The sequence below is a fragment of the Eurytemora carolleeae genome, unplaced genomic scaffold, assembly GCF_000591075.1.
Source record: "Eurytemora carolleeae unplaced genomic scaffold, Eaff_2.0 scaffold545, whole genome shotgun sequence".
Classification (NCBI taxonomy): Eukaryota; Metazoa; Arthropoda; class Copepoda; order Calanoida; family Temoridae; genus Eurytemora; species Eurytemora carolleeae.
This window is the reverse complement of record NW_019396435.1, coordinates 102,941-126,774: the sequence shown is the minus strand read 5'-3', so window position 1 is coordinate 126,774 and position 23,834 is coordinate 102,941. Positions and strand designations below refer to the sequence as shown.

Genomic DNA, 23,834 nt, shown 5'->3' with positions numbered 1-23,834 from the left:
ATTGTCTGTTTTATCCTTTAAATATTGTCTCGTTTTATCCTTTAAATATTGTCTCGTTTTATCCTTTAAATATTATCTCGTCTTATCCTTTAAATATAAAATATTGTCTCGTTTTATCCTTTCAAATATTGTCTCATTTTGAAGATCAACGAAATTGTTTTTATTCCTTAACGGTAATCATTTAGTTAAAATTATCTTTGTACCTTTTACGTAAAAAGTGAATTGTTTTATTATTCTGCATTATAAGACCCCACATGAACTATACAACCTGCCATACTTAAATCCTGGTTCCAAATATTTAAACTGCTTTTCTTTGTTCCCAACCTTGTCCCCGGTATTTTGTGTGTGTATCTGCGTACACCTAGAGAGGGTTCAGGACAGTTCTCTCAGCTTCCCTCCATTTTTTTTTCCATCTTTATGATCCAGTTTTGAAGCCAAGCAGATCTTTGGCGGGAACTGAGACAAGAGCCGCGCAACCCTCCCCTGCACCCCCCCCCCGCAATTCTTAACTTCTTAGGGTTCAGCGTTCAGGTGATTCAACAATAGATATTTAACATGACTTGACTCTACACTTTACAGAAATGAATGAATAAGGGTTGATGACTAGGATTGGATTACATATCTAAGCTTCTCAGTAAACTTAGATTCATCGTTAGTTTCCTGGTATAGTTTCCTTCCTGCCTGTTGGTGTCAATTGTCAAGGTATTTTCAGGTTGTTTCTAATATTTCCGAGTGTTATTTCTTCTTCAGTTTTTAAGAGTTTCCTTAGTTTCCTGGTAGTCTCTACAGCAGTAAACTTATTTGCTGTATTCCCATAGTTTCCTAGCGGTCTACGGAGAGTTTCCTTAGTTTCCTGGTAGTCTCTACAGCAGTAAACATATTTGCTGTATTCCCATAGTTTCCTAGCGGAGAGTTTCCTAATCGTTTCTTCATAGTTTCCTGATAGTATTATAATAGTTTCCCTGTGTCCTGGTGGGATTATGCTATTTTCCTTGTTTCCTTAGTTTCCTTATAGTTTCCTTATAGTATTCTTATAGTTTTCTTATAGTTTTCTTATAGTTTTCTTATAGCTTCCTCGCAGTTTCTTGTAGATCCCTAGTAGTTTCTAATAGTTTACTATAATTCCTACTAGTTTCCTGAAAGATTCTGGCAGTTTCCTTGTAGTTTCTGATGGTTTGTGGCCATTTCCTTGTGAAGTTTTCTGGTAGTTTCTATGTAGTTTCCTTGTAGTTTCCTTTTAGTTTCCTTGTCGTTTCCTTGTAGTTTCCTTTTAGTTTCCTGGTAGTTTCTTTGTAGTTTCCTTCTAGTTTCCTTGTAGTTTCCTTATATTTTCCTTTTACTTTCTGGTAGTTTCTGTTAGTTTCTGGTAGTTTTCTGACAGTTTCCTTACATTTTCTAGTTTAGTTTTCTGGTAGTTTCTTTTTAGTTTTCTTGTGTAGTTTTCTGTTAGTTATCGATATTCTATGGTAGTTTCTTGGTTGTTTCCTTACTGTTCCCTTTTCATTCCTGGTAGCTTTATTGTAGGTTTTGGTAGTTTTCTGGTATTTAACTTGTAGTTTCTGGTGAGTTTCTGGTAATTCTTTGTAGTTCTGGTAGTTTCTAGTAGTTTTCTTGTAGTTTCTGGTAGTTTTTGATGGTTTCTAGTAGTTTCTAGTAGTTTCTGATAGTTTTTAGTAGATTCCTTTTAGATTATGGTAGTTTCTAGTAGTTTCTAGTAATTTTAAGGTGGTTTCTAGAAGTTTCATTGTAGCTTCTGGTATTTCTAGTAGTTTCTGGTAGTTTCTTGTAGTTTCCTTGTAGTTTCTGGTAGTTTCCGGTATTTTCTAGTAGTTTCTGGTAGTTTCTGGTAGTTTCTAGTAGTTTCTAATAATATCTGATAGTTTCTAGTAGTTTCCTTGTAGTTTCTGGTAGTTGCTAGTAGTTTCTAGTAGTTTCTGGTAGTTTCCTTGTAGTTTCCTTGTAGTTTCCTGGTAGCTTCTAGAAGTTTCCTTGTAGTTTCTGGTGTTTACTGTTTCCTTGTAGTTTCCTTGTAGTTTCTGGAAGTTTCCTTGAAGTTTGTGGTAGTTTTCTGGCAGTTTCCTTACAGATTCTAGTTTAGTTGTCTGGTGGTTTCTTTGTAGTTTCCTTGTGTAGTTTCTGGTAGTTTTCGGTAGTCACTGATAATTTCCTTGTAATTTCCTTGCAGTTTCCTTGTAATTTTCTAGTAGTTTCTTTGTAGTTTCCTTGTGTAGTTTCTGGTAGTTTTCGGTAGTCATTGATAAGTTCCTTGTAGTTTCCTTGTAATTTTTGGTGTTTTTTTTTGTAGTTTCTGGTAGTTTTTTTGGTATTAACTAGTTTCTAGTAGTTTTTTAGTATTACCTTTTAGTTTCTGGTGTTTATCTGGTATATAGTTTCTTGTATGTTTCTTGTAGTTTTCTGATAGTTTCTGATTCCTTGTAGTTTCACTGTAGTTTCACTGTATTTTCACTGACGTTTCACTATAGTTTTACTGTAGTTTTACTGTAGTTTCACTGTAGTTTCACTGTAGTTTCACTGTTGTTTCATCACTGTTGTTTCACTGTAGTTTCTCTGTAGTTTCACTGTAGTTTCACTGTAGTTTCACTGTAGTTTCACTGTAGTTTTACTTTAGTTTCACTTAGTTTCACTGTAGTTTCACTGTAGTTTCACTGTAGTTTCACTGTAGTTTCACTGTTGTTTTACTGTTGTTTCACTGAAGTTTCTCTGTAGTTTCACTGTAGTTTCACTGTAGTTTCAATGTAGTTTCACTATAGTTTCACTATAGTTTTACTATAAATTCTCTGTAGTTTCAGTGCAGTTTCACTGTAGTTTCACTGTAGTTTCACTGCAGTTTCACTGTAGTTTCACTGTAGTTTCACTGCAGTTTCACTGTAGTTTCACTGTAGTTTTGGTAGTTTCATTGTAGTTTCTAGCAGTTTCATTGTAGTTTCCATGTAATTTCTTTGTAGCTTCCTTCTCTTTAATTTCTGGTAGTTTTCTTGTAGTTTTTAATAGTTTCCATGTAGTTTCCTTGTAGTTGCTACGGAGTTTTCTTTTAATTTCCGTTTTTTTTTAGTTTCTTCTAGTTTTTTTGTAGTTTCCCTGCATTTTTTGGTAGTTTCTAATGGCAGTTTCTGGTAGTTTTATGGTAGGCTCCCGATAGTTTTTTAAAAATTCCTGGGGATTTCTTAGTTTTTTAAAATTTTTAGGTTATCCTGTTAGTTTCTTTGTAGTTTCCAAGTGGTTTCCTGATAGTCACACAGAAATTTCCTGGTAGTTTCTATTTAGTAGTTTCTCCCTGAGTCCCCTGGACAAGGGTTACGCAACGATTTAAATCTTGTTATGCATTGTAAAGGTGCCGAATGAGAATAGACCAAGGTTATATCTCCATATCTTAGAGCTGCAAAAATGTATTTTTTAACGCAGTTTTTAAAAATATCTTATTTCCAACCTTCGGGTATTTTGTCTTTGAGAAAAGTAACTAATCAGCCGTAAATCCTTAACAAGGAAACGTTTCATAGATGAATGCGTTTAATCTAAAAAAGAAAGAAACAAAAAATCAAGTTTCTAGTAAAACAGAAGTTCATAGTTCAAACCAGTTCAACAACCTCGGGTAAAAGCTATTTGTAGCGTGTTACCTTTTTTGTTTTTACAATAATCAGAACAATTTTGGATAGTTTGTATAAGTAAAAAAATGTTATATAAACCAACCAAAATAAACATGCTGAATATAAACTGCTTAAAAACAAATATGTTGTACGTATAAAGTACAAAAATTTAAACGATAATTATGCTGTACTGTTTACATTAACACAAAAAATATGCTTTCTTTCAAGAGCAGATTGAATCCTACAGGGTTACCCACAAATGATGAGACTGTAAAGACGATCTAAAGCTCATGTAATACGAAAATCCCCTAGTTAAATTAAGTCTCCTGCCTCTAATATAGTCTTTAATTGGCTTATTTTGTATTGTGTATTGTACAGTGTACATACATCGCATGTAAACAACCAATTTGTATGTTCTGTAGTCTTCGATAAATATGTGGAAAGAAATCCATTAATTTTAAGTTAAATGGACGTTTTAAAATCCAAATATAGCTGGGCTGGAAATTCCACTGTAATGAAACTCATTCTGTAAATATGTAAGGTTCATATTTGAAGCTTATATCAATGTTTTGGTTTAAAGGGACTGTAAAGGAAAAATGAAAGGGGTATAGGTCACATGATTTCCATCTGTATCACCACGCGACCAGTACACTGCACTGCCATTGGCTGAAGTTCTGGTGACATTATACGGGCTATACAGACTATTTGTAATAATATTATGAATTATATCTATTAAAATGCAAAATAAAAATTTTAAGTTATAATAGGGGCAAACCTGAGATTCTCAGGCTTCTTTGAGATATAATCGTTTTTATAATGGTTGCGTATTTGCTGAATATGATCTGTTTAAACCTACTACTTTATACAAAATTGTATATAAATAAATTTTTGTATAATTTTGACACAGTTTCATATCAATTTCTCGAGACGGGAACATCAGATAGATGTCTTATATGTATCGTTCAACGCCTGAGATTCTCAGGTTTCATGCAATACCCCTTTTCATTTTTCCTTTACAGTCCCTTTAATAACATTGCAGGATTACTTTTAAACCATCTAATAATGGATGTTTCAGGTACAGTCTTGTCTTCCACTAAAAATTAGATTTAAAGAAAAAATGTCTTTAAAATTCAGTTAATTCAATAAAATCAAGCAAACGCTACACATAAATAATATTGTACACTGAACACTGTACAGTGTAGTTTGCATTTAAGTGTACAGTGCTGCAGTGCACATCAACTATATTCATGAAACGTGATACAGTTCGCCGATCTTACCGTTTAGTCCAGCATTTTACTGCAGGTTCCCTGCAATTGATGCAACAGGTTTGCACGGATCTGCATTTTGCAAACTACAAACTCAGATCTACCGTTGTTCGGCACAAATTTTATATTCCTTAGTAGGAGCTAAGAATGTTTGACAAGATACAACATGAAAGTCTAGAATATTCCAAAACAAAAGTTAATCTTTGATTCAATCTATTCTCAGCTACTAACTAACTGCAGAGGATGATTTCTTTTTATGAGGGTCGAATCTAAATAATTATTGGAGTTTTTTCAATTTATCATGATTAAAGGGATTTAATATAAGTATAAAATTTTAAATAAAAGAAGAATATAATAGATTGGAAGTATTAGTCAATGTACATCATATTTTCCCTTGAAAAGAGACTGAAGAGTAGAAGTGTAGAATAGGATAGAAAGATAGAATTGATGGATAGAAAAGGGTACAAAATATATAGACATAAATTATTTAAGGATATAATGAGAAGGCACAGATCAGGGCGTATATAAGGATTTTCTAGGGGGGGAGGGCTTTGGGTAATATTAACGTTTTGCACGCGTAGCACGTCGACTTTTTTTAACCCCATAGAAATTCCCCCCCCCCCCTAGACCATGTACATTATACAATCCCATTCATAATGTATATCAAATTATGGGTTTTAGATGGGTTTGATTTCAATTTCCCAATCATTTCTGGGATTAATAAACTCAAATCAAATAATAGACTTCCTTCACCACCTTTCAGCTTTCACCTTTCTTAACCTATATACCCTAAATGTTGTGTCCACAATAAATTGGGACTTTTTAAACAGCTTATAAAATAGCAAATCCACCAATATGAAAAATCCGCAGATCAGCCACCTGTGCCCTGCGAACATATTAGTTGTAGTGTTTTGAAGAATATTCACCATAAAGAAGATTCAGAACATGATCAAGAGGAGTGGATGAAAATGCTTTTTGGTAGGTTTTACATTAAAAACTACCATGCCAATTGTAATTCATATTTTCCCCTGAAAGTTAAGGGCATTACAGGAAAAATATTTGGATACATGCACAGAGACTGCTTTTGGATCTTGTGTTTCTCATGATATTTGTCCTAAGTGAAAATCAAATCAACCAGCGTAAATTCAAAACTGAGTGAGTAAGAGCGTTTTTTCTAAAGTGTCAACTCAATCTATAGTGTACACCTTTATGATATATTCACTAATTACATTGACTACATTTATTCTTTAAAAAAACTGGATTTATTGAACAAATTTCTTGCTTTCTAAAATTTAATTCTTAATAATCTTGATCTTTAAACTTTTTATCCCCACCTCCTCTCGGAAGAGCTTTATAAAATTTGTTAATATTATTCCTCTTAATGAATCATGGACATGAAGAATGGAGATCAAGTTTCTAGGGGGGGGGGGGTAATTACCCCCAAGGTTTTAGAGGGGGGGGGGTAATTACCCTCAGGATTCTAGGGGGGGGGGGTTACTTAACCCCAATAACCCCCCCTATCATACGCAACCGGTATAAATAAAAAAATGCAGATAGAAGGATAAGATTTAGAAGAATAGGATTGATGTGTACAGGATAACGTATAAAAGGATAGAAGGATTTAAGGATAGAAAGATACAAGGGAAGCAAAGAAGAGAAGAAGATAAGTAGAACAGATAAAGAAGGATATCCAGAATTTTAGAATTTTATAAAAAAAAATATCAGTATAACGAGAGACACGATATAGAGTAGAGGGTAAATAGAAATATATAAGACAGTCGGGCTTATACAGGAATTTGTACAGGGGGCTGAGCCCCCGTAGCCCCCCTGTATACGCCTCTGACGGCAGGAACGGCTAGATAGATAGAAAGAACGAATGACAACTCAGGCCTAACGGAAAAATTATTCGTAAAAACCGCTAGGGACATATTTGGACGAATTTGTTATAAACGAAAATTGTAGTAAATATAAACATAAATAAAAATACAAGATAGAGGGAGAGGGGAAAAAAGCTCAAACATAGTGAAAATTGTGCAAGAGGTCAGTAATCTAATAATGAATAATTTAAGTTAAGCACTGAGCTCTTAGAGCGTATTTAAGCCAAGCGTATAAGTTTGACCTAATTATAAAAATGGCATCCCCTCAGAGAGAGGATACAATACTGTAACTATTTATTCTCCTAAATCCACAATATATTTTTAGCAGCTTTGCGTACCCAGGAGTGTGTTCTAGGGAGGGGGGCTATTTTTTTCTTTCGAGCGGGGGGGGGGGTCTGCACCAATTAGGGCCTGAAAACTCCCCGAAAACCATAGATTTTACTGATCTAGGGGGAGCCCCCCCTGTATACGCCTCTGATTGTTATGTTTGGTGTTCTCATTCATGATTTTGCCGGATCTTTGAAACTATACCAATTAGATCCATTGATTATATGCGTGCCATAAAACTAAAGCAAAGGAACTGAGTTTTTGTCACAAACTCTACTTTTCTAATCTCTATATCTTTGCTACCCAATGTCGTAGCACTTTGATATTTCAAAAATCAAAATACGAATTCTGTTAGACCAAATAATCTAAGATTGAAATATCACTAGGTTTACATCATAAGATTGTAAAGATATAGGGATTAGACACTTTGAGTTTGTGACAAAAACTCAGTTCCTTTGTAAAGATTCTAACAGAATAAATAGAATATGAATCTACCTCATCCCAATTGATTTTTACTGATAAAATATTTAAGTATATTAAAAGAGTATTTAAATTATTAAGGAGAAAAAATAAATATAAAATTATTACGTTTTTATAATGTAATTGTAAAATATATGCAGCGATCGTACAGCAGCTGTTGCATGGAATATCTGAACCAAATCTATGAGAGAGCCAAGAGTAGTCTATAATTTAGGATTCATTAGATTAGGTTTAGGACTAGATCTAGGTAGGTCAGTTTGAGAGCGTTGTGTTTGAAGTTCATGTTATAGGTTCGAAACTATAAGAAATAGAAATGAAATACAGTCTCCCCGCAATTATCAATCATTAATTCTAACTCCCAATACGATCATATAAAATATATTCAACTGATAGAACTCTGTAAAATTTTGGTGCTTTACAAGGAAGGAAAAGATAGAAAGAGAGAAAGAGAGAGAGTTTAGGTTAGAACGAGGCTACGGGAGAAGTTGTAGCTTACGAGAATCCGACCCGACCCGCCCTGTCAATATACTCTACTCAAATTATTGAAAATAAACAATAAAAAATTGTTAACTTTAATTAAATATTAATATTAGGGTAAAATTATAATAAAAAATATTTTTAAGAAGAAAAATAAAGGAAGAGGAAGGCAAGGGGAGGTGGAGGGTTGGATAAAGATAGAGAAGGGAGGGGGAGGTTGTTTCTAGTTTCCCTGTCCCCAGGCCACCTGGGCAGAGCGGTCCAGTCCGTAAAGACCCGTCCCGGTCTGCTCTACACAGCACGCACAAGTTACAACAGTCACACAGTGTAGGCCGGGCTCCTTTCAGCTAAGCACATAGACGCTCACACTGCCGTAAAAACAAAACAATGTCACTGCCCCCTAAACTTTAATTTGAACAATTATTCAGTTTCAGTTATTTCTTTTAAATTTTTTAATTTACAATAATTTTGTGAAGTGTGGTTACAGTTTGTTTATCCAGTGATACAAAACTAGTGAGAGATACAAAATATACATATCTGGGTTGGATATCCTGTACTAACCGTTCACAGTGCTAGTTGCGTGAAAACAGAATACAGATACGAAACCACTGGTTTCTTCCAGCTTGAATTTCCTATCAGAGAAGAAGGAAGGATATCTAGTGATTACTGGAACTATCGTTGGAGAAGGTTAAATGTATCAGATTAAAGCTGAACCCTCCGAACCAGGTGAGACAACCCCCCCCCCTCGACCACATCACCTGCTCATCTTATCATAACTTACTAAACCCTGGAGAATTCAACTTGCATAATATACTGTAATAGTATTCAGGGAGGAACTTTAGTTTGATAATTACTGTCGAAAGTATTAATTCCCCCACCCCCTCCCGTTCCCTCTCTAATATTCCCCCACCCCTCTAGATATATATTAAATTTACATAAAAATAATTGTTTTCTAGACAAGCCGTATCTTTAATAGACATTGTTACGCTTCCTTTAAAGATTACTTTTAGAAGGGCTGTGTGTATGGGGGGAACAAATTTCTTGCTTTCTAAAATTTAATTCTTAATAATCTTGATCTTTAAACTTTTTATCCCCACCTCCTCTCGGAAGAGCTTTATAAAATTTGTTAATATTATTCCTCTTAATGAATCATGGACATGAAGNTCTATTTTATATTTAGGGGGGCTGAGCTCCTATAGCTCCTCCTGTATACGCATCTGAGCCCAAATTTTTGTGATAGTTCAGTTCTGAAACTGTTCCTGTTCCCTAGAATATTGTCATAAAAGTTTACCTTACAGCTTGGAATTCTTGAAATTTATGCAAATTTGAATTAAAACGTTCCGAGAACACAAAATTGCACTTTTAAGCTTTCAAAGAAACGTTATAACGTCCCTGTAGATTTGTTTATTAGTCCGATCATGATATTTCGTAAACAGCTATTTTAGTTTCAATTGCCATAAAAAGTTCACCATTGTTAAAGAAAATTTAAATAATTACGAAATTCTCGTTATCTTTATAAACTCACGAACCTTAGAACATTTTATTGATAGTGCTAATCCATCAATTTATTCATTCAAACCGTTTTTCATGAATATTTCTCCTAAAATTCTGATTTAATGGAATTCTACAAAATTTTCAGGGCTATTGCCAAAAATTTTCACTCAGATGTTAGTTTGAAATTTCCATTTTCAGAATTGCAGAATTTGTGTCACACACACATATGCATTAAAGTTTTATACAATGACTAAACAATGTCCTTGATGATTTGTTCTATAGTATAAACAGGGGTTAATAATTTCCTAAAATATTTAATTTTGCCTCTCTTACAAAAATCATGATATATATACACTTTAATTTGAGGAAATCACTGAGCTTTTGAGGAAAATCTATAAAATTTTGGAGGAAATTAAAGAGGAAGCTTAAAAATAAATGTTTTATCTAAAAAATATTTGTACAGTGCATGTTTTACTCTACTTTATCCATGCTCAAGTTTACTGATAATTTTTAATTACATCAAATTTTTGCTTAACACATTTTAAAATAGAATTTAATGTTGCAAAGCTTTGAATGTTTATTTTAAAAGGAATGCAATATGTTTAAAATCTGAATCTGTTTATTTCTTAGTTTTTTCATTATTTACAAATAATGTTTTCACTGTCAATTACTCACTGAAATTAAAAATATTTAATGTTTTTTTTTGTAATACCTTAAAGTTTTTTTAAATCAACTATTAACGATCTTTAATTATTACCTTAAAAATTCGTTCTAAAAAATATTTAAGAAATTTTATATTAGAAAGCTCTGAAATAATAACTATTTATAACACTGTTATTTTAGTTCGCAGTGTTATATAATTTCTGTCAAAACTATATAGTACGTCGTAGTGTTATTTCAATGGCTGTTTCTAGATCAAATAAGATTTGAAACAAAGCCGAAGTCAAAATAAAGGTGATTTCAATTTTTTTTCATTTCAATTGAAAAAAATATTTTGGAAATATCCTATTGTTTTTAGAGAAAATCAAATTTGATAGCACAAGTGCTATAATGTACAGCTAATATAACATTATAGCACGATGGTTAGCACGTTCATTATGAAATTCACGATGAAGTGAGTAATAATGATAAAGTACACTAAAGTTTCATAAAAATAATTATATTTGATCAAGTTGCGTATATTTGTTTTGGACAGAATAAATGCGTAACAAACTCGCTCAGCGTGTGAGTATTGGAAGGCTAAGAGCAAGAGATGGGATGTTTCTTCTTTCTCTTAAACCTTGAGCTAGTGTGTTCGCTGTGGTGCAAATTCTTGAGTTGATATTAAGCTACGAAATTCCAACCCCGCTACACATTTCTATACTAGGTTTAAGGTCGGGATAAGCACGCGGAAGCGGGGGGGGGGAGGGGGAACACGCTAACATAGCGTCCTATTTCCACAGGGTTGTTTAAACCTTTCCAAGGGTGAAATTAATCCCCTGTGCTATATATATTTATATATATATATATAAATACACACTACAGAGTGAACTCTTGGACAATACAAGGGTTAGATTGTACTCCTTAAATTTGGAGATTTCAATACATTATAATCTCTCTAAACCTCAGTCTTCATCTGAAACCTGAAAACCTGAAACACAAGTTATCTGTTCTAAACCATAGTCCGGATTATTATTGGTTTTATTTTTGAATATATTTTTGGTTGACACAGCCAGGACCCCCCCCCCTTTTTTCACTCCGTGGATCAGTATTTTTAGAGAAATATTCAATCGATTTCGTATTTTATCTTCCTAAACGAAATATATGAGGGAACTGTTGGGGAAGATTAAGAGAAATGAAAGAGATTTTAATCTTAATTCTAATGCAAATATGCATATAAATTAATTTTAACAACCCCGGTCGTAAAAATGTGAGCTTTAAGCCCTGATACGGTTGTAAAAGTAATCACTTATCGATCATGAATTCAAGCTCTTGATCATGTTTACAAATCAAAACAAAAGAAAGAGGGATCTTCATTTTTTACACTTTAATGTTCTGACGTTTTGCTCCGAAATCAGAAACAATAAGAAACAAATATTTTGATAAAAAAATTAAAAAATTAAAAAATTAAATCATAAAGGTTGAATCGTTCAGAATCTTGTACTTTTGCGGTTTTGTAATAAAATCCGGGAAGTTTTACCACGGAATGCGGGATATTTGTTTCAATAAACTTGTTCAAACTTTGGATCAAGTACAAACTATTCTATCTATTTTATATTTATTTATATTTGTGTTTTGCTACGATTATTCCAAAAAATTTCTCATCAAGATAAAAAAGGGACAACTTTCTAATGACATGAAGGGTTTTCTTTTAAGTTTTCCATAAAAGTTTTATCGCAATAGTTATTAAACAATACTATTATTCCTTATTATAGATCCTGAATGGGGGGGGGGGGGTTATATCTGTCACCTTTTATCTTATATTAGACTGAAGACCATTTACAAAATCCAAATGTTTTGGTAAAAAACACCAATTTACTAAATATTTCAGATGTCTGCTGGATTGAGTACTGGTAGGGAGAGAAATTACAAGATTAAAATGAGTGTTCAGACAGATATATCTGGTAGGGACAGGAGAACACACCCAGCTGACCAGGTGACAAGTTTGACCGATTATTTTTTAAATATATTTAAAGTAACTGTCAACGTGTAATGATAACCTTTGGCCGCGGGTTTGTTTGGAAGCACCTCGTGGATTTTTTTGACAGACTAGCAGTTTGCATACCATTGGTTTAAAGGACCGTTACTATTTATCGTTTATGACACTCCTTAAATGAAAGGCAACTGAGTTTTACGAAAACAACCTGTTTACCTTATTTTTTGTTTCGTAATAATAAATATTTATCTTTGCCACGGAAATGTTTTTATAAATATGTTTTCGTTACACAATTCTGCAATTATTACTAAAACTTCTTCTATGACAATCATGTTTGACACTTGATTCACATAGAAGATATGTGTTGTGTATCCAAACTTAATCCGTTTTTTATAGTTTAACTGTTTATTATAGGTATAATGAAATAATAGAATTGCAACAAATGGAGAATGAGATACGAAAAAATAAACTAAACATGTGTGCACCATACATTAATGTACGGATTCTAAAAGTAATAAAAAAATCTATTTTGTTTCTCATCACGTAGTTTTGCAATCACTAAAGATTTCGGTACTAAATAAGAAAATTTTATAAAGCTTTTTGTTCAGGATGAATCAAGCCTTAAACGGTTTAAGTCTTCCTCTCTAGCTCCTCCTGCCCCCCCTGCTCCTGTTCTAGTATCCAAGGATGAAACAAGTCTCAAGATTCGCATTTCCCGGTACGGAACCGCTCCCGGCCGAGCTCAACATAAAACCTTACCCCTGGAGGAGTTTTCGCACCCTCGACCTCCTCGACCAGGTTCAGGATCCCCTCGTCTTTCTCGCAGAGCTGGTTCTCTGGACCCAAGTCCGGTCAAACCTGAGCTCAAAATGTGTGAAGTAAAGCTCAATAATCTCAGCTCAGTGAAGGTGGAAAACAGTGAAGATGATGTGAAACCCCACCCAACTCCCATTTTAAATATAAAAATGACCGGTAGTGAAATAGTTAGTGAATGTGAACGTGTAGGACCAGGGACAGGTGAAATATCTACATCAGTATTGGACGAAGGAGAACCCTGTCCTCAACCAAAACGACGACATCAACTTCCAAAGTTGAGTTCCGAACAACTTCTGCCGAACACGCCGTGTGTTCACGTGAAGAACAAACAGGAGGCGTTCTCCCCCCAGCTCCTGGAATGGTGTCTTCAGAGACCCATAACCGTCATTCGAGGTTTACCTCAGGCGTGTGACATGGACCTTTCTCTGTATACAACTAAATCCTTGGTGGAGTGTCATCCAAACCATCCGGTAGAAATCCGTACACAAATGGAGCAAAGCAGTGATGAGAATTGGGACCCATCTCTTACGAAAGAGGTAACATTTACAAAAAAACAAAAACATTATAATTAGGACTGTCCTGTAATTCCATTTACTCTAAAAATCCATTGTATTGTGCGTACCATCCTGTGGAAGATGAAACTCGCATTTTTTATCTACAATATTCTAGCCCATTAACTAGCTTTTAATATGGTTTCTGAGTAGTTGTTAGCTCTAATGTACCTTTTCAATTGACGTCTGCAATATTGGTAATATGAATTTAAAAGGAAGTACCCAGTTTTCCTGGGTTCTGTTTAAATTGCTTCCAACTGTATGCGTCACAAAAGATACAATTTCATTTGGACAAATTTTTTCATCGCGTACTGCACGTTTCTTTATACTCGATATGACGCATAACATTCTTTATTTCTTTTTCTTCCCACTTCAGTACGCTTTTGCTTAACCTTAAAAATACTGGTATGTTAGGCCTACATTTATGTTACTGAACCTTGTTATTTAGAGTTTATTCCCCCCGCCACTTTTTACTAATGTTTTTGCGCTAGTTTTTGTTCCGTTATATTCAGGCCAGTTCTTACACTACTCACGTTTCCTTACTTCTTATCACATCATAGTTCTGAATTGTACCTAGCCTTCATTCCTCAACCTAGCCTTTATTCCTCAACCTAACCTTTATTCCTCAATCTAACCTTTATTCCTCAACCTAACCTTCATTCCTCAACCTAACCTTTATTCCTCAACCTAACCTTCATTCCTCAACCTAGCCTTAATTCCTCAACCTAGCCTTCATTCCTCAACATAGCTTTCAATCCTCAACCTAGCGTTTTTTACTCAACCTAGCCTTAATTCCTCAACCTACCCTTCATTCCTTAACCTAGCGTTATAACTCAACCTAGCCTTCATTCCTCAACTTAGCCTTTATTCCTCAATCTAGCCTTCATTCCTCAACCTAGCCTTCATTCCTCAACCTAGCCTTCATTCCTCAACCTAGCCTTCATTCCTCAACCTAGTCTTCAGTCCTCAACCTAGCCTTCATTCCTCAACCTAACCTTCATTCCTCAACCTAACCTTCATTCCTTAACCTAGCCTTCATTTCTCAACCTAGCCTTCATTCCTCAACCTAGCCTTCATTCCTCAACCTAGCTTTCATTCCTCAATCTAGCCTTCATTCCTCAACCTAGCCTTCATTCCTCAACCTAGCTTTCATTCCTCAACCTAGCCTTTATTCCTCAACCTACCCTTCATTCCTTAACCTAGCGTTTATAACTCAACCTAGCCTTCATTCCTCAACCTAGCCTTCATTCCTCAACTTAGTATTCATTCTTCAACCTTTATTTCTCAACCTAGCCTTTATTACTCAACCAAGCCTTCATTCCTCAACCTAGCCTTTATTACCTAACCTAGCCTTCATTTCACAACCTAGCCTTCATTCCTCAACCTAGCCTTCATTCCTCAACCAAGCCTTCATTCCTCACCTTGCCTTCATTCCTCAACCTAGTCTTCATTCCTCAACCAAGCCTTCATTCCTCAACCTAGCCTTCATTCCTCAACCAAGTCTTCATTCCTCAGCCTAGCCTTCATTCCTCAACCTAGCCTTCATTCCTCAACCAAGCCTTCATTCCTCAACCTAACCTTCATTCCTCAACCTAACTTTCATTCCTCAACCTAGCCTTCATTCCTCAACCTAGCCTTCATTTCTCAACCTAGTCTTCATTCCTCAACTGAGCCTTTATTCCTCAACCTAGCCTTCATTTCTCAAACTAGTGTTAATTTCTCCACCTAGTTCCTTCCTCAGCCTAGTCTTTTCTCCTCAACCTAGCCTTCATATCTGAAACTATTGTTTTTTTTCTCAACCTAGCCTTCCTTCCTCAACCTAGCCTTCATTTCATAAACTATTGTTTATTTCTCAAGCTAGCCTTCCTTCCTCAACCTAGCCTTCGTTCCTCAACATACCCTTTATTCCTCAACCTAGCCTTCATTCCTCAACCAAGGCTTCATTCCTTAACCTAGCCTTCGTTCCTCAACCTTGCATTTATTCCTCAACCTAGCCTTCATTCCTCTACCTAGCCATCATTCCTCAACCAAGGCTTCATTCCTCAACATAGCCTTCGTTCCTCAACCTAGCCTTTATTCCTCAACCTAGCCTTCATTCCTCTACCTAGCTTTCATTCCTCAACCTAGCTTTCATTCCTCAACCTAGCCTTCATTCCTTAACTTAGTCTTTATTCCTCAACCTAGCCTTTAGTACTTAACCTAGCCTTTATTCCTCAACCTAGCCTTCATTCCTCAACCTAGTCTTTATTTCTCAACCTAGCCTTTATTACTTAACCTTGACTTTATTCCTCAACCTAGCCTTCATTTCTCAAACTAGTGTTTATTTCTCAACCTATTCTTTATTTCTTAACCTAGCCTTCCTTCCTCAACCTAGTCTTCATTCCTCAACCTTTCCTTTATTCCTCAACCTTGGCTTCGTTCCTCAACATACCCTTCATTCCTTTACCAAGGCTTCATTCCTCAACGTAGCCCTTGTTTCTCAACCCACTCTTATTTCTCGACCCATCCTTATTTCTCAACACATCCTTATTTCTCAACCCATCCTTATTTCTCAATCCATTCTGTTTTCTTAACCCATTCTTTTTTCTTAACCTCTCCTTATTTCTCAACCCATCTTTTTTCTTAACCCATTCTTATTTCTCAACCCATCTTTATTTTTCAAGCCATTCTTTTTTCTTAACCCATTCTTTTTTCTTAACCCATTCTTTTTTCTTAACCTATCCTTATTTCTCAACCCATCCTTTTTTCTCAACCCACCTTTTTTCTCAACCCACCTTTTTTCTCATCTGAGTCTTCATACCTCAGCCTGTTTCTTCATCCTCAGTTTTATTATTCTCATTTCTTAACCTTAATTTCTCAATCTTTCCTTTGTCCTTAAAGTCAGTTTTCAGTCCAAACCTTGGTTTGATTGATCAACCATTCCTTTATTCCTTTATCTAGTTTATATTCCCCTTCATAGCCTGCATTTATCAATAAACTATAATTATTCCTAGTTTTATCTATTCTATCTTTTCCCTTAAAAATAAACTTTCTGACTAGTAGTTGTGTGTGTATAATGTGAGAATAACCTGATATAATCGTATTTGAGAAAGCTGAGTCCTGACTGCCTCTACTTCTCTGGAGGACGTTGATCCCAATCCTTCTTTATTCTTTATTAAAACTTTATCATTCTTGAAGAGAAAAGTTCTTTCAGTCTACTATTTTAAAAGAAAAGATTTCTTTTGGGATATTTATAATTTAAAGTTTTTTTTTATTAAAATATTTAGATCTTGGGAACATAGATAAAACAAAAATAATGTACCAAAATATTTGATGTTTAGAGAAAAATAAAACTTAGATTTTATTTTCCTTTGCAATACAATACCATGTGTTTTGAAAGCATATTTCTACTTCTTAATTGTGGTCACAGTCTCCAGTATTATTTTTAGCATTGAAATGTTCTTGGTTTTGCTGTTTATTCCTTGTCTAAAACCTGAACCTATTCTTGGTTCTTACTTCTTTCAATGTTCTGAAACCTGAGTTATATTTCTTTTTAATTTTGTATATTCTGGATTATTTATTCTCGTATATTCCTAACATGAACCCTGATCCTTTTATTTTACCTGTATCCTGGACCCAGTTCCTTGAGTATCCTCAATATCTGAACCGGGTTATTGTTTCTCTTGTATTTCTTGAACCCTGATCCTTGAGTATTCTGTATATCCTGTATATCCTGTATATCCTGAACCTGGTTATTGTTTCTCTTGTGTTTCTTGAACCTGGATCCTTGAGTATTCTGTATATCCTGTATATCCTGTATATCCTGTAAATCCTGTATATTCTGTATATCCTGTATATCCTGTATATCCTGTTTATCCTGTATATCCTGTATATTCTGTATATCCTGTATATCCTGTATATCCTGTATATTCTGTATATCCTGTATATCCTGTAAATCCTGTAAATCCTGTATATTCTGTATATCCTGTATATCCTGTATATCCTGTATATCCTGTATATCCTGTATATCCTGTATATTCTGTATATCCTGTATATTCTGTATATCCTGTATATCCTGTATATCCTGTATATCCTGTATATCCTGTATATTCTGTATATCCTGTATATTCTGTATATTCTGTATATCCTGTATATCCTGTATATCCTGTATATCCTGAGCTGAAAACTTTAGAATGTGATATCCTTAATCCCGATCTGTTAATTAATCTGGAGATTAAGTTCATGAGGATTATAAGCAATATTTAATCTGGAGATTAAGAAAAAGAGTGGATTAAGCATTAATTCTGATATCCACCATTCTAAAGTTTTCAGCTCTGTATATTCTGTATATCCTGTATATTCTGTATATCCTGTGTCCTAATCCTAAAACCCTGATCCTTGCTTCTACTTTATGTGCTATATCTAAACCTGGATTCTTGGTTCACTTGATCAGTTTATGATTCAGGAGTTTCCTTGTTTTATAATATTAAACCTAGACTGGTCTAGAGTTTAAAACTGTTTGTATAACTGAACATCATGTCTCAGTGTTTTCTCAATTATTCATTGTTAAATTAAATTCTTATCTTTTTCCTTTTATTTATATATATTCAGGTTTGGTACTGTACCTCTACTAGATCAACACACAACTATATTAATAATATATAAATAATATATTAACACATATCATATATATTATGCATATATTCCGTTGACGGGTCTGCTCTCTCCGAGATGTTTTATTTACAGATCCTTAACCTCATCTTTATTCAGGTTTGGTACTGTACCTCTAGTAGATCACATACAACTATAGCTAAATATGCTGAATACCTCACTACCTCATTCAAAGAAACCAAAGAAAAGCTCGGGAAGGACTTCAGCTTTAATCCCAAGGTAGAAAATATGAATTATAATAATTTTAGTTTTTAACCTTTAATAAATGAAGATATTTGAAACTAACCTAAAGGGTATCCGAACTACTTATTTGAAAGTCTTATTAAAAATATCAGTCAAATTCAAACTCGCCGCTCAATTTACGGGTCAGAATCGTCTGCTAATTTAAACCCAATTCTTCGAACATGTCTTAACATGACTGATCCTAACTAAAGATTTAATACAATTTTCTAAGGTCTGAAACCTCTCTGGTCTTTTACCTTTGGGTCGTATCAAAGGGTACGAATTTTTGCTAATTGTTATAATTTTGTTCCAGCTTGAACTGAAATCAGATGAGAATGGGACTCCTATCCGTAGAACTATAAAGTTTGGAACCAACTGTGATCTATCTGACGAGAAGAAATGGAAACCTCAAATCCAGGTTGGGATAATTTCCTCATCTAACATCTTATTTTTAAATACGCTTAGAACCCTTACAAGCTCTTTCTTTAGTTACTCTGTGACATCTAAAGTTATAATTAATTCTTTTTAAAAGTTCCATCTTTTTATTTTTTGTTTTTGTTCAAGGCTGTCGTACAAATTTTCATATCATTGACAAGCTAGGTCACATTTTTGAGTTAAAACATAAAACTGTGAAGTGAGAAAAGTGATCGGTTTCGTACCCCCGGGCCCACCCCCCTTCCCCCTTCTTCTCCTCTCCCAATCGCGTTGAATAGCGTAGGGAGAAATCGACTCAAAACTCCTCTAAACAATTTGATCGAACTCCGTTAAAGTATGTTTCTTCTAGGAGCTGATGAAGTTACCCTGCTGGTTAAGGGTAGTATCAGCCGGAAATATGCTCTCACATATAGGTCATCAGATATTAGGGATGAATACCATACAACTATATATGAAGGTATGTGCTAACTAAAATTTTCCCCGCTTCCCTAGAAAAATTTAAGAAATTTCCTTTTTTATTTCAAACCCTTTAAATATTTTTATTTATTTATTTTGTATTTTAAGGTTCCAAGATCTCGAACCCCTGGACATCAGGAGAATAATAACTTCGCTGCCGTCAATATCAATATTGGACCTGGAGACTCAGAGTGGTTTGGAGTTCCTGACTCCTACTGGGGAGCTATACAGGAGCTCTGTGAAAAGAGTGACGTGGACTATCTCCACGGTAGCTGGTGGCCGAAAATGGAAGATTTAAAGGTGAGATCTTCATTCTTATTTTGCTGTGCAATTGGGGATAGAGGGGGTGGGGGAAGTTGACAATTCACATCTTGCGTAGCTTTTACGCAGTAAAAAGAGGGGGAGGGGGGATTCCCACTTTGTTCTAGTTTTACAAGCTGAGAATTAAAAAACGATTTAGTTTGCAGTTTCCAGCATTGCATATTTTATTATTGCAAGTTGTGTAATAAAATTAAACCTTAACTGAGCTCTGTCCGATTGTTTGAATTTCAGTTTTGTGTTAATTTGATATTAATTTTAATAATAATTTTAATTGCAGGAGGCTGGTATACCTTGCTACCGGTTTATGCAACGACCTGGAGAAGTAGTTTGGGTCAACACGGGTTGTGTTCATTGGGTTCAAGCCTCAGGGTGGTGCAACAACGTTGCCTGGAATACAGGACCACTCACATACAGGCAGTATACAGCTGCTATAGAGAGATACGAGTGGAATAAGAGCCAACGGTATCAATCTATTGTAGCAATGGTGAGTTCATGATTTTTTATATCAAATTTTATTTCATTGTATAATTGTATATTGTATATCTAACACGGAATTTAACAACTACAACTTATATATACGATACAATAAATATTTCAATATATTTGTTGATATTTCTTCATATACTTATTATTTCAGGTATTTCTCACATGGACAATGGCGCAAAACATTCGAGTTACAGATTTTGAACTCTTTCATTCCATGAAGCGCACCATGATGCGCTCGTTGCGCCAGACCGTGCTAATGCGTCAGTTCGCTATAGAGCAAGGAGTGCCTATCCGGTTCCATGGACATAAACCTAATGAGCCGGTCAACTACTGTATGATCTGCGAGGAGGAGGTAATTCATGAATAAATATAGGGTGTCAAGAATTCAGTCAAATAACTAAATCTAACTACGTGAGACTCAATCCCAGAAAATGTAATAAAGTTTGTTTATTTAGGTTTTCAACATCTTCTTCGTGAAAGGGAATGAGAGGAAGCATGTTGTACACTGCCTACGATGTGCTAGACAAGTTAGCAAGGATTTAACTTCCTGGATATGTCTAGGTAACCAATAGTTTTTAAACCCTAAATAAGTAATCCAATAAGAAATAAAGTAATTGGTATTAAGGGTTGAATCCAAACTTACTATATTTTATTTTGTATCTTTCATTCTTACACCGGAATATTACATGAAATATTCTGTAAAATGTGTATTTAAAAAAAAATTATAAAGATAAAACCAAATGTCTGATATTTCTAATTTTTCAGAGGAGTACACACTGGAAGAGTTGAAGACTGTTTACGACAATTTTGTTCTAGCAGATAGGACTGTTCCTACCGGAGATAATCCTCTTAGTCTCTCATTAGTCAACAATAATTCAACCTGCTAATCCGGGTACACAGTACATACAGATAGATTGCTGTCAGACCAAGTTAAAGCAGCAAGTTTGATGTGAAACTAAGTGCACACAGCAAGTTTGCTGTCAAAACAAGTGCACATAGCTTAATTGTTGTGAGTACGGATCCGCAAAGCCAGTTTGCTGTTGGACTAAGTACACAGACTTAGTTTCTTGTCAGAACATGGACACACGCAGCTGTATAGCGTCATTTGCACCAGTACATTTAAATATCAGATCGGTCTAGTTAATACAGTTAGACAGCTGTAACTTCTATCAGTACAGCTCTGGATCTGTTATTCAGGAGTAATTCAGTTCCTAGCTTCCGTCTTCATAGAAATACTGTAAGGAAAACAGGGATTACGTCTTTTTAAACCAAAATTTAACGATTGACAACAAAGACTGCAACTGTTTTAAGCTGACATCGAAAACTGCTGCAATTGAAACTAATTGAAATTGAAACTAAGATTGCCGCAATTAGAATCTTATCGCCTATTATACAGCTGTTGAAACTTATCAGCATAATTCCCAGCTGTTGGAATTGGACCGCGGAGTTCCCAGCTGCTTGAAGCTGACAGTATGAAAGTGTACCTGACGTCTACCAACTGTAAGGATCTTGGCGGAAATATATCCTGGAGCTTTGAAATCACAAGTTTATGTTCTCTGAATTTCTCTTGTAACACTATGTAGATAATTACTGTCTAACACTGCCATGTACAGAGGTATACTGTACAACCAAGGGTACAAGTATACTACTTGTACAAGTACCTACCTCTAGTACCTAGTTCTGCTGAGTATACTCCTGCAAGCCAGACTAGTTGTACTCTAACTAAATTTAATCTCCTCAGCTAATAGTTCACTGCCATTTATGTTCAGCTGTTGTGGACTTTTATACCGTTGAATTTATCAACTTTTGTATAAACCTTCTTGTTCAACCCGTACGGTCTTGCATGTTAAATGTGAACCCGTACATATGTTCAGATATGCAGGAAGAATAGACTTTTCTTCCCTAGGTGTGTATTATATGTATATTGTATAGTTTCAGATTTCATTTATGTTTTAATTATCAAACAGAGTTCTCATTTGTAATCATTAATCACCCTTCAAACCATTTTTAATCATTTTTTTTAATGAATTTCAATGTTCGAAATTTTTTTCGGGTTTCTGGGTCCAAATTACTTCAGCCAGCTGATTTAAACATATTTTGATAAAACAAAAATAGTTGAATAACTAGTGTGATTGTAGAGGCACATTTCCTATCATATTTAATCAAAGAAACGACGCAATGAGTCAAAATAAAAGACTGATATTTTTGCTTAATTTAAACAACATTTAACTTTTTACACTGCCTCTCCGTTCCTAATTGTTCCACGGTAGTCCACTGTAAATCAAGAAAAAACAGTTAAGTTCGATCTCAAAAATTTAGGTCTTTTTACTGTATATCATAGTGAAGTAATAATTTGTAGGAAAAATAATAAATTATTAATAAATATCGTTTTCATCAGAATTTTCAGATTTTTTACAATTTAACTTTTGATCCTTATCATCTTGTCACGAGTAAAAATATGTAGAAATAAAAGATTGTGTTATCTAGATAAACCTAAATATATTAATTTAACTAGCTTGTAATGATAAAACGAGGTTGTTGGACGTTAATTAAAGTTGTATAAGAGACTTGGAAACTACTTAGTAAATATAAATAGGTCCTCTAGGTCCCACATTCTAGATTTCATCTGATAATAAGGTCAATTTAGATAGATAATGCTGAAAAGTAAAAAAAGTGTTGATAATTTATTTGAAAACCATCCTAGATGGAAATTTTCAAACTACAACGGTCTACAACGCTCAAAAATTAAAATGATTATCTTTTATTTTAACTAGATCGGTAGTATATCAGTCGACCTACGCACATCCGCTATATTAAGCTTTGACCTACGAGGACGTGGTTATGTGGCAGCAGCGCTGGGTCCAGAAATTGTCTAAATCTAGCCCGATTACCAAATAATGCTAAATAAACAGCGGTCATAGGTCGGAAAGTTATTAGGTCAGAAGTTCAGTAGAAGGAATGTTGCGGATAGACGATGTAACATTACTAATTAAATTACGTCATTTCTTACCATTATTTCAAGCTAAATTCTTGGTTATCTTGTATAATATTGTGTTCAAGTGTATAGTAGTGAGTGTAGTAGAGTGTAAGGGCAGGTATGAAGGCAGGAGGGTGAATAGTCGGTTAAGAAGCTAGATTGAGGAATTGTAAGAAACTCTGCAAAAACTCGAGGGCATTGACTCTACACCCACCAGTCGAACTGAACACACAGACAGAACTAAAGAATTCAATCTTTATCTAACTAATATTTTTATAAAACTATTAAACTAAGAAATAGGAATTAGTTTCACAATAAGTCGAGAGAAAAGAAAGATTTTTTTTCGTTTAATCTTAAGAGTATCTGTACTGTAAACTAGGCTTTTAGGACGCTTCGCGCCCCTTTTATAGTAACAACTTTTTTGTTAAGTTAAATTTTTAGGTCGCCATTTTTCATTTTAGGATGCGAAAAACATTTTCGTGGATTATCTGTTAAAGTTGATGGAATAAAAAAATAGAGATATTTTTAAGCCTAAATTTTCAAATTTGAAAGTCCATAAGCCTTTCTTTGGGGGTCAATATGAGTTGAAACACAAAATTGTAACTCGATAAATTCAACCGTTCTGACATCTATTGGACGCAAACAGACGGAAAAACCTAAACAGACAAGCAAAATGTAAATATAAAGACAATAAATATTCTTATATGCAAACAAACCTATGTCATGGACTTCCTCTCTTCCCCCTCTGCATTTCTTCAGC

At 34.5% G+C, this 23,834-nt stretch overlaps 1 protein-coding gene across 1 annotated transcript; it reads left to right on the top strand.

The window, feature by feature from the left end:
- Nucleotides 1-8,335: 8,335 nt before the first annotated feature.
- On the top strand, nt 8,336-22,497 carry LOC111703285 (lysine-specific demethylase 6A). The gene is made up of 11 exons (XM_023475178.1): nt 8,336-8,757; nt 12,056-12,160; nt 12,769-13,512; nt 18,277-18,396; nt 18,713-18,817; nt 19,184-19,291; nt 19,399-19,590; nt 19,889-20,095; nt 20,249-20,449; nt 20,553-20,658; nt 20,863-22,497. The coding sequence occupies exons 2-11, from the start codon at nt 12,056-12,058 to the stop codon at nt 20,982-20,984; spliced, it is 2,010 nt and encodes a 669-aa protein (XP_023330946.1). The 5' UTR covers nt 8,336-8,757; the 3' UTR covers nt 20,985-22,497.
- Nucleotides 22,498-23,834: the final 1,337 nt, after the last annotated feature.

Bases quoted from the DNA above. Each gene is read 5' to 3' on its own strand.
- LOC111703285 (XM_023475178.1), top strand. From the start codon at position 12,056: ATGTCTGCTGGATTGAGTACTGGTAGGGAGAGAAATTACAAGATTAAA. The intron at 12,161-12,768 runs GTGACAAGTTTG...CTTTTTGTTCAG, and splicing joins GAACACACCCAGCTGACCAG to GATGAATCAAGCCTTAAACG. The intron at 18,397-18,712 runs GTAGAAAATATG...ATTTTGTTCCAG, and splicing joins ACTTCAGCTTTAATCCCAAG to CTTGAACTGAAATCAGATGA.